A 14,556-nucleotide genomic window follows, 5' to 3' on the forward strand; every position below is an offset into this window, starting at 1 on the left:
GTGTAATGGATTGACTTTGGTGACAGATGTGGCTTAAATTGTGATCAGAATAGTTCGTTCAGAGCTGTAAAAATTCAGTCGATATGGGGTTTATGACATGGTAACAGTTATCTTAGAATATGGAATAGTGGCTTCAAAATGGATTAATGTGTCACGTTGATAATCCTCTGACAGACGACACGCTAATACGTAATCCTTACACCAGATTGTTGTTTTGGGGGTCATACAGGGCGAGACATTGAAACCACGCTCATAGTTCGGTATCGCTAATAGCATGATCAAATAAAGCCATACACAATATGGTGTCATATATATGTATACTTTTACCCCGGCCCTAAAATGATATACTCTTTGTGATGACCAGTAACTATGTTACGAGGGTTTGTAGTTTATCGGTTAAGTTTACTGTTATGGTCTCGTCATAGCGATATCAATGAATACATAGATTCAAACGATAATCATTTACATTTCAATTCACACAAGTTTTACTATTATGGCGTTTAAATGCCCCAGTGAGGGATGTTAACACATATTTAAAAGCAGACAGGTCCTTTTTGTCGTTGGCCGGTAAGGTCGATGTTTATGGCTTTAGCATCTCGTTTTGTCTTTAATCTGGAATATTTTTTTCTAATCCAGCCCTGATGAGAAATTCATCACTCAACAGTGCTATGACAAATCTTACTATTTATAGCATTAACGTACTCGCCGGCTCCGCCCGACTTTTTCACCATTCACAAATCTGTACTACTACGACTGAAACTCGATCTTGGTCAGAAAAATTCACCTAATGGGAACAGAGCCGAGAAACAACAATCTTTTATGGTTACTTTTTGTTACATAATCCAACACCCGGTCTACAGCGTCTATAGCGATTCGCTCGCCCTCCCTGAATACCACACATAGTAATACATTGAGCTCGCGCTGCCTGGTTAGTCATACACTTTCCCGCCAAAATGTCACAACAGAGAAAGCCAGCTGACCTACATTCCTCAAGACTTGTGTATTGCCTTCGACCTCCATTCTACATCTCTGGTACTTCTAGTACATTCCATAGCATCGTTATATATCCTATATAGTATACATAATCAGATATAGATCAGAGATCTATTTCTGATGTAACAAATAACCATAGACATGTTTTAAAAGTTTATCTGAAGTCTTTAATTTCATTGATGGTAATTTCTACCACTTAATTAATTAAATGCATTCAATAGTACAGATATATATATATGCAGATCCCCTGCACACACATAAACACAAATTTCAAAGGTTTTCTTTTTCATGATTGTATGTATTTACAACAGACAACAAAACAATCACTTTAGTAGAACAAAAGGTGCAAAAGAAAGTTTAACCCACAGGTTCCGTAACAAGCTAACTAACAGTATACTCACTCTTCATAACTAGGAGCCTCATATAAAACAGTAAAAATTATAAAACATTTTATTGGCAGTGTCTGGTCTTTTATGTTTAGAAAATCAATGTATAGTAATGCCCAGCAAATTTCATTGATAATTTCAGATTCTGAATGTACAAGATGAAGAATTTAATAATTCCATTTTTCAGACAAAAAGTATGATTTTGAATAAAGATGAGAAAAGGCAGTCTTGGAATACTTTGCTTATAATATTGCTTTTTAATGGAATTTTATACGAATGAAAATATGAATTTTCAAGATTATCGCTTCTGAATTTCTTGAACGTAAAAAGATTGACCAGCTGATTTACTGAAAGTTACAAACCTTAAACAATACACAAAACAATTGTTAATTAAAACAATATAACACTTTCCAATCACCGAACTGGATTGGGACTGTCATCGTTACATCACAAAATGGATTTTACTATAATTACCTTTAACAATGAAAACCTGTAAGTAAGGCGTGTAGAACTTTCTGCTCTAACATTGGAAAACAGACCAACTAAAATAATCAAAAATGTGAAAACTCTTATAAAACTCAGTATACTCAATAACATATTGCAATATATATATAAATATAAACAAATTTTCTGTAATATGGACAATTTATCCAACAAAAATATAACTACATTCCATATCAAAATTACCTCAAATTGACAAAGCCAAGAGACGGACGATGTTGTCCTCACCTAATCTGTTAACCAGTTAAATATATTTAATTCTACATTTTCAGATGATTTTCATAAAAATTTCTCCAAAATTCCTGAATTTAAATTTTAAAACTCTATTTATATTTTGGGTCACCCGTAAATGCCTTGATAAATAAAGTAACAAGTAAACAACTTTGTCCATCCTGTTACATTTGAATCACTATTCAGTACAAGAATTTGAGGTATATATTGCTATGGTCAAATTTGTCTAAAGAATTCTGTCGGTAATTAATATATAGCTCTATAGTTCACACATAGTACTAGAAAAAACACTTTCAGAAGCCAAGATATATAGAATAACATGGTATGCAAAATGATAACACTGCACATGATTGTTTATATAGCGATATAGCTGATCACACATAAAATATATATTGAACACATCCCTGGATTATGAACACAAGTCCCTGTCAATTTGCCATCTAATTATCACACGCATTAGAAATCCCTAACTTGGAGTTTGTTCAAAGTTCTCCTCAACTGATCATTTTTAGCACGAAGCGTGTCCCTTTCCTTTTCCAGTCTCAAACTCTCGTGGTTGAGTCTGTGTATATGGTCGGCAGCTTTTTTCAGAATCATAACTTTTGGTGCTCTTTCTTGCTGTGAAAGTTCTGGTACACTGTCCCTTAGAGAGAAAAAGCTATATTTCAAGTCATTTCTCCTTTTACGTTCTAGAACATTATGTTGAGTCCGTTTGCCACCCTCACAACACTCTTCAGAGTCTGAACTGCTTCTACTAGATGAAGCACTACTGCATCCACTACGCGATCCTGCTCGAGAGAGTTTTTGACACAAAGATTTCTGAAATTCCGGAGCACTAAATTCACGTTTTATCCGTTTTGAGGATGATATAGAGTTTGATGGTGACACTGGGTTTGACCGTGCACGTTTTAGCGAATGTGAATGTGGGAGACTATAGTTGTGTACATCCGTGGGACAGTCTACTTTCACTTTCAATGTTATAGAACTTTTCACAGGGGATTTCACTGCACTTGCATAGTCATTATCCTCGCGCTCAGTCTTTATACATCTGGCTGGTATTGTTGTGGACTTTCTGATCTGTGATGGTTCAAATTCTTCTGAACTCATTTGTTCTCGTACTGTGACAACATCAATTTCTTCTTCTGCAAAGCAAAAACAATATTTTAGAATACAAGTTACAGTGTAACTTAGCAACTTTTTCAAACATTATACACGTCAAAATTTTTTTTGAGATTTTTTTTTTTTTTTTTTTTATTTAGAAAAATAAAGTTCTACAGATTTAAACTATATTTGTGTGTAATTTGAAACGTGTTCTTAACTCGTATTTTTTCAATCAGTTTTTTCCACCTCAAACTAGTTGAATTTTAATTACCTGAATCAGATGGAGTCTCAAGGCCTTGTATATTGTCCACTCTGGTCTCTGTCATGTACTTGTCAGTGATGTTGTGCATGGGATAGGGGAATACCGATGCTGGATCCACACAATCCGCTGCAGCATTTGTTTCCATTGATGAATTACTGTTCGATTTCTGTTCAATATATCCCTTAGCTAAATTTCCAGACCACATACAATCCTGAATTAGTTTTGACTGCAAGTTCAAAGGTGTGCCCTCAGCAAATATGTGCTTCATTGTGGCAAGAACATCTTCCTCTCTGTTATCGAAGAATTCAACATCATCGCAAAAGCCAATTTCCTCCAGTTCTGGAATCTCTGTCATTGCCTCGTGTGGAGGCGACCCCGGAGGCGTTGGTGGTCCAAGATCAAATTTATTCCAAATATTCATGCAAATTGAGCTGCCATTGTCGCAAGTCTGGCATTTGTGCATTTCGTTGTCCATTTGATGTGGATATCCTTTGGAAATCCGTACAACCATTCTGTAAATTAATAGAAGAAATATAAATTTCAAGAACAAGACATGTGTATCGACCTACATGCTATATTTAGCTAACGAATACGTTGGACCTAGACCTTGTTGGAGAACGTTAAGCCCCGCCCACCAATCGCGTGGTTGCATGGGGCTCGTTATTCAGTATTTTACAATATTGAATTAAACTTGAGCTAAACTTAATAAATAAAAATGTTTCACAATATAATTAGCTAACATAGGACAAGGTAAAGTTACTGTCACAAAAATTAAAGAAGAAATACTAAGTATGAGCTTAGCTGTATCGAACTTGGCAAAGATTCAAGATTTTCACGTTGCACAAGCATGGGCCGACATACCTGAGCCGGCGAAATAAATTTAGTCGATAAAAGCAAAAAGTACAATTGTTCAACTCAACAAACTTATCCAATATGATTCAACAAGATACAAGCTACTAATGACAACTGGTGTCAAGTGTTGTTAAAGAGTATAAAGATTGAAAATCTGTCAAACATGGTTTTGACAGTTCTCTCCGGTAACGAGGCCTCGTATATCGCCTATTATACAGAAAAAATAATTTTTCAATAATCACTTGTATCAAATAGGATACCTTATGATAAAATAAAACACGTACCTTCTTATTTAAAATATATTCCATATAAGAAAACTGAGAAATTTCAAATCCGTGACCGCACCACTAACACAACTTCGCAAGTCTGTCCTCCGATACGAAGTTCGACTTCTTCATAAACGACGGCGGATCACATTCATGCATAATTAGAATTCATGCGCATGGCGTCTACAGTCCAAGGTCAAATTCACACATATCTGTGTTGAAAAATAGATGTTTTAAAATAAAGTGCACATTTTAATAAACAAATGTTTTCAGATGCACTCCAATTCATGGCAAAATTGTCCGTAAAGAAATTAATTTATAATACGCATATATCTGACGAACTACATTTCTACACTAAAATCGCTGTGAACAGGCAAACGCGGGAAATATTGTGGGCGGAGCCTGTGAGATTTACTACTCTGAGCATGTCAATCATGTATCTATGTCAGACGGCTGCGACCAGTAAAAAGTTAATATTAGAATATGAATGAAATATACGTTGGGGAATGGTTGTACTACGATCCAGTAACAGCTGATACAAGGTCAAAGCCAACGGAATACCGTTCAGTTGTAGTCCTTGGGGAAGCCTGATAGATAGGCAAACTTATCTAAACAGAGGATGTCTCCGATCTATTTAGAAATTACCTACACTTTATAAGTAACTGACAATGTTTTTTTTTTTCAATTATCTAGTTGATAACTTTTGATTACTTAAAAATATTTTTTAATTGTAATTTTCAATATGAAAATGTTGATAGTTCTTGACTGTTCACAATGAATGTCGATACGTACAGTTTATATACGATGACATCATAGATCATAGATTACATTTTAATAATTAAATAGGGTTATGCGTTGTATGATGATTCCGATGCAAGGACATTTTAAGTAATTATAAAATCTAGTAATAATCCACGCATGATATGTCATCATGCGTTTTACTTCTAGACTAGCTTCATAAGTTAGAACGCATAAAACGTGAAGTTAAAATTGACGCGGGTCTGTGGGTGCAAGAATACATTAAATGATGAACCTGTAGAACTTGTGTAATATTTAAATTAATGACCATTTGATCATGGATCGGCTAATACCATAAATCCAGGAAAAAACACTAATTGGAGAAAGAAAGGTTCACACTTCACTTTTGGATAACTTTTATTTATATTTTTTACTTCATTTTCAGAAGCAAGCCATCCACGAGTCGGCACGCGATTGAAACGGGTATATCTTCTTATATATAGGTCTGTCATAAAAACCTACAATAGTGGCACGCTGCCAAATATCTTCACATACACCTGTCCACGGAAAGTCGACAATACACAAAGGAATACACAAGCAGACTGAGTAAAATTGACGGCACAATTACCATAGCATTGCAATGCGATGCTATTTTAATACAGGTGTTTACCGATAGGCGATTTCATTGGCGCGAGCTGTGACAGGTGCGCGAATTTGAACTAAACTGTTGGTATGTTACAGTTTATCGCTGGGTAAAGATTCCGAGTACAGTAGGACAAATTTGTGTTATATTATCATGATAGTGACGAAGGCCAGCTGTCTCACGGTAAATAAACACGAACCAAAACAAAAACACCAGCCAGTCGGCAAAAAAGTCTGAACGTTCAGTTGTGAAAGTAAATATTTCAGTCAACGACTTACAAAACAATCAGTTATCATATATACACACACAAGAAACTATCAAATCGAATCTTTGCGATACCTGTACACAAGTACTGGCGAGGTCTTAGGTGCAGTGCAAGAACACGTGTATGACCTTGTATGGCTAAAACGTGCGCACGTGAAAACGGCACTGCACGTGTCGTACTGAGGAAATTCTCGGGTCACGGGTCTAACAAAACAAAATACACTTTCATTTCGAATCGAAATTCTATTTTTTGTTTTTATCTATTCTTATCAAAAACATTACCGTTGTATACTTTTAAAGAAGTCTCCGATTTATAGAGGCTATCGTTTATCACGACCGTCCAATCAATAGGTCTGCTTTTTATAACGCTTATCTACCATCTATATGACCAGATATTAATATGGGTAATAAACTACTTATAGCCCATTATATAGAGTGGCTATCAGTTTAGATCACATTCCCTAATTGGTATTTCCATGTCTTTGCTCTACTGACTGTTTACTTTCGTTCGTTGACACAACTTATTTTGCCAAGGATTTGAAACCTGTCAAATTCAGAGGAAGTGTGTAAATCTCAGATGATACAATATCAATATATTGTATTAAATAAGCGCTGGGGGAAAGGTCATCTGATAATGTTAATTATTATAGCCTTATAGCGGTATCCACAAGTTGTTAGATAACCCAGTTGTACAGACCGAGGGTAGTATAATAATACGTCCCTTACGATATATACCGAGAAAGGTGGCACTATAATACGTCCTTTACGATATATACCGAGAAAGGTGGCACTATACTACGTCCTTTACGATATATACCGAGAAATTTGGCACTATACTACGTCCTTTACGATATATACCGAGAAATGTGGCACTATACTACGTCCTTTACGATATATACCGAGAAAGGTGGCACTATACTACGTCCTTTACGATATATACCGAGAAAGGTGGCACTATACTACGTCCTTTACGATATATAAAATATAAATATAAACTTTATTTATTTTACATCGATTGAGAAACAAGTTATACAACTTATTGTAAATCACTCTCGATGGCCCGGATGTAAGCGCGCGAGGGGTCTTAGTGTGGGAGGAAACCGGAGTGCCCGGAGAAAACCCACGTGATCGAGCAGGTGACCCCTGACCTTTTCACGTCCGTGCCGGGGATCGAACCCCGGCCGCTAGGTGCTAGGGAGTGGAAATGCACATATACTCCTTTACGCGAAGGTGGCACTATATACTACCGATTATACCTACGAATATACCAGAAAGGTGGCACTATAATACGTCCTTTACGATATATACCGAGAAAGGTGGCACTATAATACGTCCTTTACGATATATACCGAGAAAGGTGGCACTATAATACGTCCTTTACGATATATACCGAGAAAGGTGGCACTATAATACGTCCTTTACGATATATACCGAGAAAGGTGGCACTATAATACGTCCTTTACGATATATACCGAGAAAGGTGGCACTATACTACGTCCTTTACGATATATACCGAGAAAGGTGGCACTATAATACGTCCTTTACGATATATACCGAGAAATATGGCACTATAATACGTCCTTTACGATATATACCGAGAAAGGTGGCACTATAATACGTCCTTTACGATATATACCGAGAAAGGTGGCACTATACTACGTCCTTTACGATATATACCGAGAAAGGTGGCACTATAATACGTCCTTTACGATATATACCGAGAAAGGTGGCACTATAATACGTCCTTTACGATATATACCGAGAAAGGTGGCACTATACTACGTCCTTTACGATATATACCGAGAAATATGGCACTATAATACGTCCTTTACGATATATACCGAGAAAGGTGGCACTATAATACGTCCTTTACGATATATACCGTGAAATGTGGCACTATAATACGTCCTTTACGATATATACCGAGAAAGGTGGCACTAGTTTAATACGTCCTTTACGATAGATACTGAGAAATATGGCACTATAATACGTCCTTTACGATATATACCGAGAAAGGTGGCACTATACTACGTCCTTTACGATATATACCGAGAAATATGGCACATACGTCCTTACGTTTACGAGAATGATACGTTTATAATGGCACTTATCTTTACGATATATACGAGTGCCTTAATACGATATATACCGAGAAAGGTGGCACTATATACGTTCTTTAGATATTACGAAATGCACTATACGTCTTCGATATATACGAGAAATATGGCACTATAATACGTCCTTTACGATATATACCGAGAAAGGTGGCACTATACTACGTCCTTTACGATATATACCGAGAAAGGTGGCACTATAATACGTCCTTTACGATATATACCGAGAAAGGTGGCACTATAATACGTCCTTTACGATATATACCGAGAAAGGTGGCACTATAATACGTCCTTTACGATATATACCGAGAAAGGTGGCACTATTACAGTCACCATACCCTCATGGTCAAAAATCAATTTAGTGCCTCCCCCCACTCCAACCCCTATGTAATAGAATAAATTTGAAATATATCCCTAAATCACTAATAAATGATACACTAATGAGGTCAGCGATATACTATCGATGTATGCAATATAAACGGTCCATAAATTACATTTATATAATCCAAGGGGAGACAATCAACTAAGGGGAAAATAAAACAAAGGAAAACAATAAATATCATTCTTTCCAACAAAAAAAGTGAAGTTCAGTTCTTTGTTGCCAAATGATTTGATCATTATTCAATATTCAATTTGCATTAAAATGATGATGGACATTTTGTATGATAAATGTCCTCGCAACACCCAAGGTCAAACGAAATCAATTACATCTATAGACAGATATAATAAAATGGATATACGTAATATAAAATTATGAAAGAAGTTTTCCTTAAAGTATATAGCTTACAACTTATACAAAGAGGCCTACATACTATGTACGTAACATTATATATTATGTATAGGCCTGACGTAAAATGCCATTACCGACACCAAAACCCTCGCAAGAAAAAATAACAAATTTTAAAGTGGTTGTAGACACAGTTGGATTAGCTGTGGGGGTCCCAGGAACGAGTGTATGGTTTTATCAATGAAACATGTTAGGATATAAACAAGAGTGTGGGAAAATAGTCAAGCATAGGAGGATAAGGGGAGGGTATAGGAGGGAGGGTATGGTAAAAGGAGGGTATAGAATGGAGGGTATGGGAGGGAGGGTATAGGATGGATGGTATAGGAGAGAGGGTATAGGAGGGAGGGTATAGGAAGGATGGTATAGGAGGGAGGGTATAGGAAGGATGGTATAGGAGGGAGGGTATAGGAAGGATGGTATAGGAGGGAGGGTATAGGAGGAAGGTATAGGAGGGAAGCTATAGGAAGGATGGTATAGGAGGGAGGGTATAGGAGGGAGGGTATAGGAGGGAGGGTATAGGAAGGATGGTTAGGAGGGAGGGTATAGGAGGGAGGGTATAGGAAGGATGGTATAGGAGGGAGGGTATAGGAGGGAGGGTATAGGAGGGAGAGTATAGGAGGATGGTATAGGAGGGAGGGTATAGGAGGAAGGTATAGGAGGGAAGCTATAGAAAGGATGGTATAGGAGGGAGGGTATAGGAGGGAGGGTATAGGAAGGATGGTTAGGAGGGAGGGTATAGGAGGGAGGGTATAGGAAGGATGGTTAGGAGGGAGGGTATAGGAGGGAGGGTATAGGAGGGAGGGTATAGGAAGGATGGTTAGGAGGGAGGGTATAGGAGGGAGGGTATAGGAGGGAGGGTATAGGAAGGATGGTTAGGAGGGAGGGTATAGGAGGGAGGGTATAGGAGGGAGGGTATAGGAAGGATGGTATAGGAGGGAGGGTATAGGAGGGAGGGTAGGTATAGGAGGGAGGGTATAGGAAATGGAGGTGGGTAGGTAGGAGGGAGGGAATGGGGGTTGGGAGGGTATATGCAACTGGAGTGGGGTATGGGGAGGAGGGTATAGTATAAGATGAAGGATATAGGAGGAAGGTTAAGGGTATAAGAAGGAAAATATGGTATAGGGAGGGTATAGGAAGAGGGAGGGTACAGATAAAGGAGTACAGGAGGGAAGGTAAAATAAAGAGGGTATAGGAGTAAAAAAAAGTTAGAGAGGATATAGAACGTACTAATGGTATAGGACGGATAGAAGGTAGAGTATAGAAAGGCATGTATAGGAGTAGGGAAGCGGTATAGGTATGGAGGTAAAGGGATAGATGAAGATAAAGAAGGGGATACGTGGGATGGGGAGATGTTGTAGAGTGGGTTTGAACAGGAATGGTAGGTTGGGAAGGATTGCAAAGGAATGGTAGGTTGGGAAGAATTGAACAGAAGTGGTAGGTTGAATACGATGGGACAGGAGTGGTAGGTTGGGGACGATTGAACAGGAGTGGTAGGTTGGGGACGATTGAACAGGAATGGTAGGTTGGGGACGATTGAACAGGAATAGTAGGTTGGGGAGGATTAAACAGGAGTGGTAGGTTGGAAACGATTGAACAGGAGTGGTAGGTTGGAGAGGATTGTACATGAGTGGTAGGTTGGGGAGGATTGTACATGAGTGGTAGGTTGGGTAGGATTGTACATGAGTGGTAGGTTGGGGAGGATTGTACATGAGTGGTAGGCTGGGGAGGATTGAACAGGAGTGGTAGGTTCGAGACGATTGAACAGGAGTGGTAGGTTGAATACGATGGAACAGGAGTACTGTCTCGCGTGGGTTTCGAACTAACATCGCTCATGGGTAGGCCCGTAACACAATGAGCCTCTCTCGGATACAGTGGGGTATCTACGTAAACGAAAGCAAGGTCTGTCCGACACTATCCTATCCATCTCATTCGAGTCCGATTATTTCAGGCTTAAGATAGAATAGGCAGACGACAGGAGAATGACGTTGTACAAGTGTAGTTCAAAATGAAATACGAGAATATACTGGGCGATAGATACAAGATAATATCAGACAGAGAAATGCGCAACTGCAGAAGCAAAAACTGCAATATATGTCGCCCACATATGGTGTTTATCAACTGGATTTAGGGAACAAATAAAAACTGTGGTATTTCTTTCGAACAAAAGCACGTGCGTCAAAGACATCGGTATGCACGCGCCAGTAAGTTACGTCACTCTAAAATTCACATTCAGATTCCGTTTATAGGGCTTGTTGATGCCGTGTGACGTGTATTGGGGGTCTGACGTGATCCTGTCACCCTATCGTGGCCCGTGTCAGACGGTCACCCTAACCTAAGGTCAAGGTCCTGCTCCCCGTGACCCGGGCCAGACTTCCTGTAGCTGTCGTGTTGCCTTTGCTGTACCCGGGGTGTGGGATATGATACTAGAGCCCTGACACCCAGGCCTATTGTCACTAGTCACCACTCGCTAGCCATCCTGACACTATTATAATAGTTTTAGTTACGCAAGGGAAACCAAGTCATCACGTCATCAGGCCTTGTAACCGTCCCCGAGATCCTTACCCTAGATTGTATACAAACGCCCCGACTTTAGTAAGGCACGGTCGATGTAATGCATGATAAGTACGTAACATATATGTTTTACATACGTGCCAGATTTAATAGACTCCGACCACGCTAAATAGATGACCAGACACTTACCAAGTCATTGAGTACATTCGTCTGACCCCAACACAGTGACACTATCCTCGTACCGATCCTTCAAGATTTAACAAAAAAGGTAACTTGAGAAATACATTTAGTGTATACGAAATTTCGCTTTATAGACGTCAAAACTACGGCAAAGTCGGTTAAGCGTACTAATAAGTTTAATTTTAACAATTTCTGATATAGCATAATCAAATAATTACTTACTGTTATTCACAAACTTTAAACTAACGAGAATATATCTTTAACTTTATTTACATTATCCCGTATTGTTACATGTAAAACCAATCAAATTAACCTCAGATGCCAGAAACAGTGTAAATGTCTGTACCATCCATATATTTCAACTAAAGGTTCATATTGTGACCATTTCTATTTAAAGGATATTTTGTGGACAGAATTTGCTGTGGTCACTCCAATTAAAGGGGTATTTTGGGGTCATTCAAATAAAAAATTATATTCCTCACAAGTTCGGATTTCGTTTGATTCTTTTCTATTTTATGCCAAGGAATATGATTCCTTTCTTATGGAAATCACGCGTCTAAATCTCCACACACTTAATTTGTGGACATCTTTGGTTGATTGGACTAGATTGAGTTACAGACAATCGCAAAAGACGATTTAATTATTGTATTATCTCTATGATGCGCGCTATAACTACACAGATACCATATACAACGTATTTTGATAAGATTTAAAGGTCGTCAGAACGCGCCAAGTACAATCACAAACATTCGTTAAAAACACAAACATACAAATAACAACAAATACACGAAGAAGTATCAAACAAAATAAAAAGAGGTTTGTTTTAAAATAGATAGAAAAAGCCATATCACGTCTTTGAGAAATTAAATCATATAAAACCGTCTGGTGTGCTATCTGTCTTTCACTCAAATGGCGTCTTTAAAAAATGCAAACGGCAGAAAAGTGCCACGGCCTTGACCATCCAATAATGTAAAGTGACGCATAATAATAACAAGAAAAGCACTGGTAAAAGAACGTCACCCTGAAGAATGCAACGTTTGAGCAATGAAGTTCGCAAATGAATATCAACTCGGCATTTCCAAAAAAATGGAAACACCGAGTCAATATGGTATATATTGAACACGTAATGAGATGGGAAAAAAATCTCGCGACGATTTCCGAAAGTTGACGATCTACGAAATGTTGCGACTTTTATCGATCCGATCTGCTCAAGAAGGGTTGAACCTGTTTTACCCTGTCATTATTACCAAATAGCTGTGTCCGTCCATTGTTTGTGCGGGGCTGAAGTAGGGGTCATCGTATGTACGGGTTGTCGAGTGCGACTATCTATAAACTATTTAAACAATATTGATTTTTAATAAAAGAAGCAGTAAGCGGTAAATTTGACCCTATCATCTCAATAGTTGATGTCTTTGTCCGAGGACGGTTTGTCTTGTTTATGATGTTTAGACTGAAACAGACAAAATGGATTCCATAACATGTAATTTTCTCTTCGCGCATGGTCACACACGAGTTGTGCTCCCCGTAAATGAAATTATAATTCATTTACACTGATGAACGCATTGAAAAAAACAAAGATGGTCACTAAAAGTATCAGTTTGTAACAAAAAGTAATTCGCCGTGGAATAAACACAACACACAAATTGATTATTTGTACCCGGGGGTATGAATGGTTGTCAGTCGAGAATGATAATTTAAAACGGTTGTTTAAACACAGCCTTTTATAGATTTAATTGTCACCACAGAGTTCACAGGAGGTCAAACGTCCGATCTTCTCCAGATATATAGATAAGAATTCGCTACGGTTTAAATACCGAACTTCAGACATTTCAATTAGCACGGTCGTGTACTTCCGTTTGACCACTCGCCTTTAAGTCAGTCGTATTCATTAAGGTAAATGTTTTATTGTAAAAGTCATTATTGACTCATATCGACAACTATGACCTTTTAGAACGACATGCACTTTACATTTACGAACCAATGCACGCGAGTGGTAGGGCATCGTCTGAGACCCACGCGTAGTGTAGAGTAATGTAGTGCGATCACCCGTGGGTCTTTGACGATGTTGGTAGAGCGATACGATTGTTATTTTTGCGATACTGAAACGGTGTTCTCTTTATAGTGTTTTAGGCTAATACCGACAATGCTCTCGCATCGACTGCTTCCAAACGGGAGTAGTTTGTCAGAAGAAAATCATTCGATTCGCCGGTACTTGTTTCTCAACACAAACTTCCATTTCCTTTTGCGATATTTATCTTTCTAGCTTCTTTGTTGACATGTCAAATATCTGATTAATTTACTTGGCGACATGTCCAATGTCGATTGTTCAGGTTTTTTTGCCGCATGTCCGACTCATTTGCAGTTACTGCCAGCAGGCCCGATACCTGACTCGTCTGTCTGTTTCCGTTTCGTCCCCTATACTCGAAATTTCTAGATTGGTTCTTGTTTTTTTCGTCTTACAATATTCTTAACGGTAGTGTTGTACAAAGTAGTGTCAATTAATGCAGAGATTTGGACTTTATTTATGTTTTCGCACGAAGTTGGTATGTCTAATTACCACTTCGTATGTTTTAGAGCAGACGTTAGATGTAGCACATAAGTAACGGCCCTATCCAATACATCATGCCCGTGCTCTCTCGTCCACATACCGTCCGTTCCAACACTCCTTCGTCAACTTGTACACTTCGTATTGTTTCGCCATTATCTCCTTCATCTCCCGAGCTTTTC

At 38.3% G+C, this 14,556-nt stretch overlaps 1 protein-coding gene across 1 annotated transcript; it reads right to left on the reverse strand.

The window, feature by feature from the left end:
• Positions 1-1,137: 1,137 nt before the first annotated feature.
• On the reverse strand, positions 1,138-4,761 carry LOC138324895 (transcriptional regulator Myc-2-like). The gene is made up of 3 exons (XM_069270125.1): positions 4,611-4,761; positions 3,484-3,986; positions 1,138-3,253 (listed from the first exon to the last, which is right to left on the reverse strand). The coding sequence occupies exons 2-3, from the start codon at positions 3,983-3,985 to the stop codon at positions 2,568-2,570; spliced, it is 1,188 nt and encodes a 395-aa protein (XP_069126226.1). The 5' UTR covers position 3,986; positions 4,611-4,761; the 3' UTR covers positions 1,138-2,567.
• Between the last annotated feature and the right edge of the window lie 9,795 nt (positions 4,762-14,556).

The sequence above is a fragment of the Argopecten irradians genome, chromosome 6 (genome assembly GCF_041381155.1).
Source record: "Argopecten irradians isolate NY chromosome 6, Ai_NY, whole genome shotgun sequence".
Lineage (NCBI taxonomy): Eukaryota > Metazoa > Mollusca > Bivalvia > Pectinida > Pectinidae > Argopecten > Argopecten irradians.

Coding starts and splice junctions, on each gene's coding strand:
- LOC138324895 (XM_069270125.1), bottom strand. CDS start 3,985: ATGGTTGTACGGATTTCCAAAGGATATCCACATCAAATGGACAACGAA. Junction 3,254..3,483: donor TGAGACTCCATCTGATTCAG/GTAATTAAAATT, acceptor TTTGCTTTGCAG/AAGAAGAAATTGATGTTGTC.